This window comes from Sinohyriopsis cumingii, chromosome 8 (genome assembly GCF_028554795.1).
Source record: "Sinohyriopsis cumingii isolate HCF-2022 chromosome 8, ASM2855479v2, whole genome shotgun sequence".
NCBI lineage: Eukaryota > Metazoa > Mollusca > Bivalvia > Unionida > Unionidae > Sinohyriopsis > Sinohyriopsis cumingii.
This window is the reverse complement of record NC_142968.1, coordinates 105,365,727-105,378,189: the sequence shown is the minus strand read 5'-3', so window position 1 is coordinate 105,378,189 and position 12,463 is coordinate 105,365,727. Positions and strand designations below refer to the sequence as shown.

The window sequence follows — 12,463 nt, the reverse complement described above, 5'->3', positions numbered from 1 at the left end:
ATGATATCCAGTAGGGCCATCACAATGGCCAACTTGAAAATCTTATTATTCCTCTGGAATGGATGGTCATATGAGCATTGGGTTTTCACTTAAAGACTTTTCATGTTATCAAGTTGGTCCTAAATGAAAATGGTTCCAATATAAGTCCAGTATGGTCACTACAGCAGTCATTTTTAAAATCCTATCACTAATCCTTAACAAAAAGTCATATCAGCATGGAATTAAACCAAAAGACCTCATGAAACAGCTAGTTGACCCTAAATGAAAATGGTGATTTTCAGACATCTAAACCGGCCATCTTGAAAATCATATCTCTACTTCTCCTAAATGATGATCAGCTAACATTGGGTTTTCAACCAAAGGCTTCATATGATACGCAGTTCATTTGTAAAGGTGGCACTCTACAGTTTCCTATTTTGCATAGGGTTAGGATTTTAAAGAAAAATAATTTCCCCGGCTTTCCTCACTGGTTATACCGGCTATTTAATAAAGACCTTGTATATCTTAGGTATAATTCAAAGACCCTTTAATTCCCTTTATTTTGGTATATGATTGATGGGTGTAATATGGGTTATAGAGTATACAGCTTGGCCTTACTCCAGATGTGCACCTTTCAAAAAAGTGCTAGCTCCACTTGGTCATTTTCACTTCCAGAACTTGAGGTAAATTGTATAAAAAAAAGAACCGATAACTTTTTTTTAATACATTTTATATATTTGGTAATTCATTCATTGCACTTTCAGAAGCTGGTATTGTCTAGTCTGGCAAAATTCATTTTTCCTATTTTAATAGCTGCTATGGATAGTGTACTTTTGACTAATTCAGGTTAATTTTTTAGCACAAGGGAGCATTCATTTTAGTTAGTGTGTTTAAATCGTGTACAATTTCCAAAAGTACAATATCCACATTACATTAATGTAGAATAGAGGTATGCCACCATTATCTCCATTGTGCATGTTTTAAATGCAAACAACTTCACCTTACATACGTCAATCTCTCAAAGGTATATAATAACTGGTGAGCACCCCCAAATAAAAATACATGTACTGCTAATCTGACCTCCAATATGGCCACCACAATGGTTATCTTGAAAATCTTTTTATCACTACTTCTCCTGGATGGATGGTTATATAGATATTTCACTTTCACCAAAAGGTTTCTCATGATGTGTGTGTGATTAGGATTTTTAATGTAGCTTTAACAATTTTTCAGTCATATTGCTATGATGTATGCAGTGTGGCAGTTTATAGTGATGTCTAGCACTGGGGCAACATGCCATAGACATGTAGCATGATGTCCCACCCTGTCACATTATTCTGACACCAGGCTGACCAGTCCTAACACTAACCTCTTAATGCTGAACGCCTAGTGAGGCAGTTGTTAGTACCATTTTTGTAAGTCATTGCTATGATATGGCTGGGGTTCGAACCCACGACCACCCGCTTTCTCATGATGTCTCGTAGGTCTTAAATGGAATGATGCCAATCAATTATCCAGTAAATATTTCATGGTGGCCATGAAAACAATATTGTTATACTTCCAAAATGTAGTCATATTAAAATTGGGTTTTCACCAGAAGACTTAAGATGTCTTGTTGGTCCTGACAGCATGATTGTCATTGAGCAAGATTATGTTATGTTAAGCATCTATATTTTTCCTACTATGAATTAATCCATTGCAATTATATAGAGTACAGCCAGGTCCAAAATCTGGCCTGCCTCAAAACCCATGGTCTGTAGTCCAGCTGCTCCTTCAAAGCATGATGTTTATTCCCTGATGAATATAGGAGATACTGCTCTTAAAACATTTTTAAACTAAAAGTTGATGCTTGGAGATGGACAGACTGATGGATGGACATTGTGACTAATGTCTTACTTGCCTTTACAGGCAAGACAAAAAAAAAGAGGTTATTTACTTTAGTCATTTATGATCAGGTGTCCTTTACATGAGGACTAAGCTGTAAGTTACTGGTCAGACATGGAAAGTAGCCAGGCTTCATTCCCTTATCTCAAGAGTACAGAAGAAATGATCACTGTCCTTGACCTTTAAGATAAAGCTTTGACTCTGATATATGAAATGTCCTCAAACCCAGAAGCTTAAGTGTACCTTGGTTCATTTCTGCACCTCGAATGGCTTGTATGATTTAAAGCAGATATGGAAGAACCTTAAATATATTGACCTGTAACTTTGACCTTATGGTCAGGACTTCAAATGTGTAATAGAACTCCGCTTTAATGACAATATGCAAGTATACCAAGCTTCATCCATTCATCTCTTAAAAGGCAGTTGTGACTGGACCTAAAATTTAAACCTGGGACCCTAATCTTTAAGTTGTGCAACACATTTTCTGATGCGACTTAGTTGTACCAAGTTTCATCCCTTCATCTTAAATGGTTTAAAAAATACAGACTGGAAAGGTAAGCATGACAGAAAAATTAAACATACAACACCATGTCAAAACAAGTCCCCTGGTATTGTATATAACACACAAGCTAAGGATGACATGTATATACAAGGGTACATCCCTTAACCTCAAACAGAAGTCATTGAGTGGAGTTTCATATCATAATCTTAAAATTTTCAAACATACTGAAGTAGAAGAGAAAGTAATATGGAAAACTTAAAATAATGAGCCATAACTTTGACCTTCAAGATTGACCTCCAAATGCATTACCTGACATAACTTGTAGCATATTGGTATAAGTTTACAAAATTTCAACCATGAATTTCAAACAAGTAGGAGTTGTTGATAAGGAAAGTGTGATGGAAACCCTTAATCGTTGAGCTGTGAACTTGACCTTGAAGACACGACCTTCAATGTGGTACCATGTGCATTTACTATTGATGATATACTGGTATCAGACGCAATCTTTAATGTTGGAGATCAGAAGGGAAACTGCAGTGGACAATGTAGCTTAACTTAATGATGTAATACGCATATTAAGTTTTAGTTCTTGATTTCAAATAGTTTCAAAATTATGAAAGAGAAACTTTGATGAAAATGTACAATTCTGAGCCATAACCTTTAAGATGTACATGTATATTCACCATGCTATTCAACACACCTTTTGATGATGTATAAGTGTACAGTTTCATTACTTAGGATGATGTAAGAAAGTCTTTGGTGAAAAAACTATGAATGCTGTGGCTATTAGTCAGTAATCAGCTTTCGTTTTTTTGGTCCCCCTCAAGCACTTTACAAAGAAGATAATCGAAACACTTTCTCCAGAAGACAATCCAGTGACTTACTGAGAAAAAATGAAAGGTCAGAGATTGTCAATTTTATGTATCTGAACTTCATGTACAGCATTTTTCTGCTGGCTTTTACATTTTGAACCTTTCAGTAACATGTTAACAGTTCAAAAATTAACAAGAACTTGCCATGATATTATCAGTCCTTTTTTGTGACATTATCTATCATACAATTTGTAAGTGATCAAATTTAAAATTGTGTATTTTTCACCTAATGTTACATACTGAACTTTGAACTTGACCTATGGTAGGTCCCCATGTTATAAACCCATGTATCAAATTTGGTTCAATTCAGACAGGAAAGTACATTTATTATGGATGGACAGATGGGATGAGAAGATATACAAACATAGGTAACAGTACATTCCCCTCCATAGCGCATAAATTGTAATAAGCTGATGTGGCTACACATGACCGGCCAGGTTTGATATGTTTAATGTACCAACTCTTATGATAAGTGTTGAAGGTGAAATCTAGTGAAGCATGCAGCTGATATTATGAGACCCTTACTGATCTTGATGATCCATGGAGACAATGATGATCCATGGAGACAATGATGATCCATGGTGGCAATAGGATCTTGACAATCCACAGAAACAACAGGGATAGGTTCTAATGTATCAAATTTAAACTGAGGGGTATTGCTCATATCTGATATAAAAAAGTCAGAAAATCATACTTAATAAGGTCATTTTATTAAATTGAAAATATAAAACACTATGTTAATGATTACTATATATCAAATTAAATCTAAAACATTTGCACAAGATCTTTATTCCACGTTGAACAGTCATGTTGGTTATGTGGTCAGTATGCTGGAATTACAAACAGATGGGGTGTATGTTCGAATCCTTCCATAAAATCAGCTCAGATCTGCTACCATGGTATGTCCCTAGGAAATCACTTTACTCCCAACTGTCTCAGCACTAACATTCACATCTTCATGTTACAGTAAACAAAACAAAAACCTGAAACAAATTACACTTTTATACAAGTTTTTCACAGGTTACACTATTTAGTCAGTGAAATTATAACACTAAAATCTCCCATTTCAAGCCAAAGAAAACTAAACACCTTAACAATTGTATAACTCATCTCTTTGAAGAGTCTCCATCATCCAGTGTAAACATTAATTACCATGCAGAAAATGTTAAAACCATTTTTCAGTAAAAGATAGGTTATACATTTACATGGCAGCCAGTTTAAGAGATTAAAGTAGAACCCAGGAAAACACCAGAAAGAACCACCAACCCACAGGAAGCTACTGGCAAGCTTTTTCAAGTACCCACAATGGCCTAGCCTGATACTCCAACCCAAGCTGAGGTGAGATAGCAGTAAGTGACTTGGAGTGGTAAGCACTTTAGATCACTCTGCATTCCCATGTAGAAAATAAATTCAGATTAAAGTGACCTAATAAAGGTTAGTTCTTAACAAAGCACAAAGACATACAACATTACATAAGGCCATTCTTTTCAGTGATATCAAAGCAGATGTATTATGACAAGTTCATAAGAACCAGATGAGTTTTTCTTTTGGTTAAATTGTTCATAAATATTGTTTCAAAAGCTGCTAGTCTTCCTTTAACCAAAGCCAGTTAAACGTGAAATATAGATCACAGTGACCTTTGGTATAATGTTGTGGTACTAACAGAGATGCAAACAAGTATTTACGATTGTCAGAAGAGGAGCTTAAGTATCTTGCTGGTGTGTGCACATGGGTGAGGTTGGATAGGTATGTTGGACTAGAGTCCGACAGCGAAACGTAGCACACAGGGAACAAATTTTGTGTTTGATTCTGGATCGAATGGATAGCCACTGTAGGGTACAGAGCAGTAGGGAGGTGTGCTCTGATTGTGGTACTCTATGATCCGAGCAGCTGTGTTTTGAACTTTTTGAAGTTTCTGGAGTAGATATTGAGATGAACCAGGCAGAATTGAGTTACAATAGTCCAGTCTTGAACGTACTAATGAACACACGTTTTAGTGGCATCAACTGAAAGATATTTGCAAATTGAGCTGATGCGTCTCGGCTCAAGATATGCAACCTTGCATGTGTTCATGACATGTTGGTGCAATGTGAGAGTACTGTCCAGAGTAATAACTAGGTTTCATACTGATTGTGTGAATTTAATGTCGGTGCTGCTGATATTTATTGTTTGAGGTAAAGGATGTGAATTTCTCATTGTGTTGTGACCAGAATGGCCTCAGTTTTATCATCATTCATCTGCATCCCCTTACCAAGTTATATGATTCCAGGTGTAACAGTATGCATACTGTGTGCAGAAAACCTATGTGGTCATAAACTAAATGCAAAATAGCATAAATGTACCAATGATCTACAGCAATAGCCCTTCCCCTATGGGGGTAGGTGCTGTGAAACCAATTCCATAATGTTGCTTAAGACCTGGGAAGAAAAACGGGTTAAGATGCAGTGAGGCCGTACATGTGTATCAGCTAGTAAACATGCAGACTATCGTCAACACTGACATCTAATGGGGTACAGCAGCCATCTTACTTCATAGAGGTGAGCTAAATATGCAAACAAAACTTAATATCAAAGCAATTTACCAAGCAAAAGTGCTGGATACATTTTCATACATGCATATAATGATACTTAAATACACAGAGATGGAAAGAAATCTTCATGGTTACAAGGAAATGTCTATATTACTGCATTTTAGAATTTTTACAGTTTTATTTTCATGATCTTAGTTATAAAGAAATAGCAACAATTTCACCTTATGGAAATTCATTAATTCTACCAAAACTGCCTACTATAATAATTACACTTGCAGAATTCGTGAAAACTTAAATGACATGAAATGTTCCCATACACAATTTATTTTGATTGGTATGAATAATGGCTGTCTTATAAGAAACTTGTGCCTACCATATTTAGAGATGGTCCAAGTATATGGATATTCTAGCAATGATGGCCTAAACCATTAGGAAAAAGAACAGCATATACAAATATAGAAGTAATAAATTATACGCCAAAATATGCAAATGGCATTGATGTTATATAGTAAAGAAGTGATAAATTTGTTAAAGTTGTGGCTTTATTCTAACATTACAGCTTTCTAAGTATCAGAGCACTTGACCATGTCTTTTTTCTCAGACAGCCCAGTTCTAAAATGTAAACAAGGGTACAGTCTAAGTATCACTAACAGAGTTGCTACAAAGTCTTATTATTAAGGAGTCTATGAGACCAATGAAAATCCAACTGTTTCTTATCATAAAAAACCCCACTAAATGCTCTATAGTTAATAAAGTCATACATTGACGGAAGAGAAAAGAAACCAACATGACTGGGAACAAGTGAGATTCTTGGCAGATCCTTCATAAAATGAAAAAACAATAGTAAACTGAAGACATAAATGGTTCCAAAAATATACAACACATTAAACAGGTGATATACCATTAAAAAATAAAATTGTATTGGAAATGTCAATTACACAACTTTTTCATAAAAACCCAAAAGCATAAAATAAAACAAGAAAAGAAATTAAAGCAAAACAAGACTTATTTGGTTTCAGCTGCAGTCATGGTGTTGTGCACCACTTACAAAGGTGAACCAATTAAGACTGCCATAAAGAATAAGCTTTGCTTCAGTAACATGATTCCTATATGCTTATTGTATTCCATTAGTTTAGCAGTGGTGTAATGAATGTCAAAATAAATTACTGGTCAAAAGCTATTCTTTTTTTTGTGTGTGGCAGCAAAGGCAATAAACCACCATCCATTTTTTATTAGACATATTGATTGTAAAAACAAATATGAATGTAAACAAAAATCATTGGACATAATTAAAGTATATAAAAAAACCAACAAAATACTACTGAATACAAAAAGCAGAGAAACAAAAGAATGAAACAAACATTTATCAGCAAGAGGATTTCAGCCATGAAATAAGTAATTACAGTATGTACTCACTTAAAAGACTAATTCAACTCCAAACTGCAAAGACCCAGATCTGCCAATGCACAACGTGCCAGCAGATCTGGGTATGTGCAGTTTGTTGGGAGTAATCAGTAGGATATACAAGATAGACCCTGATCTGCAGGTGTATCACACTAATTTCAATATAAGCAGATAAAATTACATTAATTGCATAATCACTTGATCATAAATTAGCGCTTCACTCAAGTCCAAAATTTGCTAAGTCTGAGTTGATTATCAATTAGTACCATTCATTAATTAGAACCATATGCATAGTGCATAATTTCAATCATTGGTGATGAATCATGTACAGTGTATAGTTAGAATCATTGGTGTAGTATTAGAACCACATATCCGATTTAAATTTTTAATGTAGCTTTTTAACAATTTTAGTCATATCACTACAATGTCTGCAGTGTGGCAGATTATAGTGATGTGATGTCTAGCACTGGGGCATCATGCCACAGTCATGTCCCACCCATTCATATTATCCTGCCTCCAGGCTGACCAGTCCTAACACTGACCTCTCAATGCTGAGCACCAAGTGAGGCAGCTGCTAGATCCATTTTTGTAAGTCATTGGTATGACTTGGCTGAGAATCCAACCCATGACCTCCAGCATCTGAGTGGACACTCTAACCACTTATGCCACCAGTGCAGCAGAATCATACATGAAGTGTACAAATAGAATGATAGGTGTATCATACAATTAGAAGCACGGGTGTAGTATTTAATTAGAAGCACAGGTGTAGTGTTTAATTAGAATCATAGGTGTACTGCATAATTAGAATCATAGCTGCAGTGTGTCATTAGAATGTTTAATAATAAAAAAGCATAGATGTGGTGTATAATTAAAATTAAAGGTGTGTCAAATTCATTCATACATAAACTGACAAAAATTTTCATAATTAATGATTTTAAACAAACCCACAACTTTTTTCTACTAAACCATCTGCACTGAAGCTTCTTTTCCTTAAAATTGCATTTTTATCCAAAACTGAACATAAAAGTCAGTCAAACATCAACTGACCAAAGAAAACATTTCTGGATAGCAAATACAATTAATCTTTCCCTGAATTGAAATATTTGATATGAACTTTTCTCCATCTGTATACAATTACATGCATATACAAAATAAAATATGAAACGTATATAACTGAATAATGTTAGTCTGGTTACCTTATGTTATCTGTGTAAATACATAAAACAAAAGCTTAAATATAACTGTACGACACAAACATATCTGATGCTGTGTCACTGTCACTTATCTAAAATGCGACATATTCATCTCTGACAATTTTAGTACTCAAAGGGGTAATTATATGTCACGTTACACCCATTGGGAAGAGTTATCACGTATTTTAACATCATGCTGCTAAGGTTGATAAATTCATGTGAAAATTGCTGCAAAGGATGATAAATGTTTCAACAATTATGAAAAATGGCGTTAAACCCAGCAACTAAATTATAAAATTACGGTCAGTACCAAAAAATAAAATTAATGCCTTTTGAATGCATATGGAGCTGAATATTGAGCAAGAAGCTGGGCGTGGATTTTTCATAAATTAATGTTCAACTCATCAAGAATTATCTACAGGTTATGAGGTAACATTACTTTGTAGCCAACTGCACATGAGAAACTGACTAAATAAAAAAAAATTGTGGGTATACATATATATAGATGTACAAAAGTACATGTAAACAGATGAAACGATCACTTTGTAAAGTTTCCAACAAGGTGGGCTCAACCAAGATAATTTGATACCAAAAAGGCCAGACAAATTCTTATTTATTTCTGATCTGACAATTTAGCACACAAAATTAAATTGTACAAGTTCTGGCCATTTCATTTCTGTGCAGTAACTGATTCTAAACATTAATTAAAAGGTTCCCTTCCTTTTCCATGAGACCAGTCTAACAAAGAAGAACAAATAAAATGCACCGGAACTAAGTAGGAACAACATCGGTGACTGATTGTATATGTAGACTGCCTTTTGCTTCATATGGAATTGGGTGATACATCAGAAATTTCACTTGGTGAATACAAACTAATTAATCTTTTCTAAGACAGGCAAAGATGAAATTTGATTAAAATCAATATCACTGACAAAAACTGAGATCTGAGACAAAAAAAATTTTCTAATGACCTCTGGAAATCTCTGTTCACCTATGCTTTGTGGCCTATCAGACAGAGCATTACATTTCATGTGTGGGAGAGTTATTGTTAGCAACCATATGTTCTAAATGCCATTTTTCATTTTCAGCAGTAGGAAGGCTGTAGTCTGATTGGTTAATCCAAAGGTCAACTAAACATGTGCTAGTATTCATGCCTGTCAGATCTACATACCAGTAAGCAGATCTAAATTTTAATCAGAGTGGGCAATAATATTTTTTAAATAGTTGTTAACTGTTCTCGATTTTGTGCTTTTCATACTATTCATCAAGTACCAATTTTCAAGGATACTGTAGTTGCTATATATCTCAAATTCTGGTAGATCATATTTTATCAAAATGACAGGACCCCTTCCCCAATCCACAAATTTAAAGAAGAGATCATACCTCATCAAACTGATAGGACCCCTTTCCCACCCCAAAACAGGACTTTTTGTTGAAACCACAAATTTAAAGACCCTACAAACACAAATCTTCATCAAAGCTGCAGGACCCCTTTTTTAACCCACGATAGGACACCTTCTACAACTGGACCCATTTTTTCCACCTATGACAGGAACCCTTCCCCAATCCACACATTTCAGTACTAATAAAACTTTCTGTACCACCACTAAACATATATCCAGGAAAAAATAAGGGAGTTTACAGTAACATTGGAATGTCAGAATCACAGGACACTGAAAAAAAGTATAATAATTAAAGATGCCACAAGACTTTTTGACATATGTGTGGTATATAAACTGCAACATTTAAAATATATCTTCATCTGTATACAAAGTAAAATCTGATGAGGTAATAATTTCATTCAAAGTATTAACTTGCTAAACACAGTTAAGCTTTGGTCAGTCTTTAAAACTTATAACTACTAAACAATAGTCAGTTTCACAGACTAGAAACTTTTTTTTTTTCTTCTTTTTTTAAAAAAACTTTTGGGTGGGGAAATGGATTTTCCAATTGTGCAGAACTAATCTGATAGTGACAATGGGACAATGAAAACCGCAAGCCCAACATTTCAATATTCTAACAGTGTTGTTAATTAATTGTGGCTTGAGAACATCCACCTGGTCACAGTGACCTTTTATCAGGTGGTTTTTTTTTTACATCATGATAATGCACACATGATGAGCTATCTACTGGTAATCTCCCTAGCTTATCCACCAATGTCATAAGTCCCACCCACCCCACCCATTAGATTCCTTTTTTGTAGACTTGTGCACATTAAAAATAAAATATTTTGTTCTATGGGAGAGTAAATGAAATTATGTCATATCTCTATTTGCAATTTCTGTGTAAAGGAATTCAACTACTAAACAGATCCATCTTAAGCAGGTCAATGTAAACATGCCATGTCGATGCTGACTGTGTTACTGGTGAGACTGAGGTTGGTCTTCAAGTTGCTGATGCTGTGTGATGAAGTTGATCATATCAATCCTGGTAGCTATGCCAAAAATCATCTGTTTCTCCTTCATCTTCTCTTTTCCTCCAACTGTAAATTAAATATTGATTCCTACATTTAAATAATGTTTGAAACGTTTTTTTTTTTCATTACAAGATACTTCAATATTAGTACATCAGCAAAGTAATGTCAAATGAAATGTTAGCTTCTTGAGGAAAACTGCAAGTATCATTCTGTAATTGCAAAGGTTATCAAGGACATATTTAATTGAAAGATAACGAGCACTGCCACTGCATAACATCTGCAATCTAAACAAATTTCTTTTAAGCACAAGCAAAATTTAATACCTTTGTCAGCTTCAAAATCACATGTGATAACCCTATGCACAGTGCGATGATGAATGTGGATGTGTGGCCAAGAAATGCGTTAGAGACTACTATTAAAGTCGGAATTGAACTATCATATCCACAAATCTGATTCAATATACATGATGGATACTTTACACATTTCTTTTTATAACTGTTGTTTATTAACAAGAAATATACAAAGAACTTTATGTGATATTTTTGATATCTGTTTCTTACAAGAATCGTGGTTTCTCGACAGCAAGTTAGACTGTCTCTCATCCGTACACAACGAGTTCTATGGATCAGGTGAATCACCAATTGAATCTTCTAACAATATTCATACAGGTAGACCTTACAGAGGTGTCAGGGTACTATACCATAGATATCTCTCGCAAGTATTATAAAAGTACAACACCTCGAAGATCCCAGATTGATAGTTGACCACACAATAAATTTTAATTACATCAGTGATTCACACAATACAGTGTCTTGGTTGGATCATGGTGTCTCTACACAATCTGCTCGTTCTGCTGTAAGTGATATGAGAAAAATGCACACCCTAGTAGGGTCCGACCACCATCCTACTATAACAACTATCAAGACTGATCTACTTCTTAGATTTTATTCTTTCCCCCAATGAACTCTTAAACTTGAAATACAGCATCAATTGGTCAGATCTCACTTCTGATGAAAAATTGAATTATACTCAAGACATCTGCATTCTTATTAAACAAGTTTGAGATCCCACATTGTTTTGTGATCTGTAATGACCATGGCTGCACGAATCAGGTTGTTGTTGTTGTTGTGGGGTTTAACGCCATTCTTCAGCACGATAGGCTATACATGGCAGCCAGTATTAATGGTGGAGGAAGAACCCGGAAAACCCCGGAAAGAACCACCGACCCACGAGAAGCTACTGGCAGGCTTTCTCACATGCCCACATTGGCTGAATCTTAGACTCGAACCGCTGCAGACAGAGGTGAGATGGCAGTGATCTGTAACGAAGAGCGCTTTAGACCACTCGGCCACTCGGGGCCCCTGCACGAATCAGGTGCATAAGAAACAGATAAATGAATTATACACTGATATAGTAAAAGCTTTGTTGAGCTCTGGTAACAGCTTGACTAGTAAATCCAAATGTGGTCACCGGGTTATACCAGGCTGGAATGTCTGTGTCAAAGAACGACAAGACTTTGCATGAAATGCTTCCCTTATGTGGCGTGATAACGGTAAACCTTGTCATGGCCATCTCAGTAACAAAATGCACCAAACAAGAGCACAATTTAAGTATGCTCTTAGATTACGTAAGAAGAAGGAAGTAAAACACAGAGCAGACTCACTAGCATAGAAATTTGAAAAT

General features: G+C 35.2%; 1 protein-coding gene across 2 annotated transcripts in view; it reads right to left on the bottom strand.

The window, feature by feature from the left end:
* Positions 1-3,930: 3,930 nt before the first annotated feature.
* LOC149794301 (cystathionine beta-synthase-like) overlaps positions 3,931-12,463 on the bottom strand; it is a 73,880-nt gene continuing 65,347 nt past the window's right edge. For both annotated transcript variants that reach the window (XM_089968458.1, XM_089968459.1), the window contains one exon: positions 3,931-10,846. In XM_089968458.1, coding sequence (XP_089824584.1) covers positions 10,725-10,846 — 122 coding nt within the window. In that variant the 3' untranslated portion in view covers positions 3,931-10,724. The remainder of the gene's footprint in view (positions 10,847-12,463) is intronic.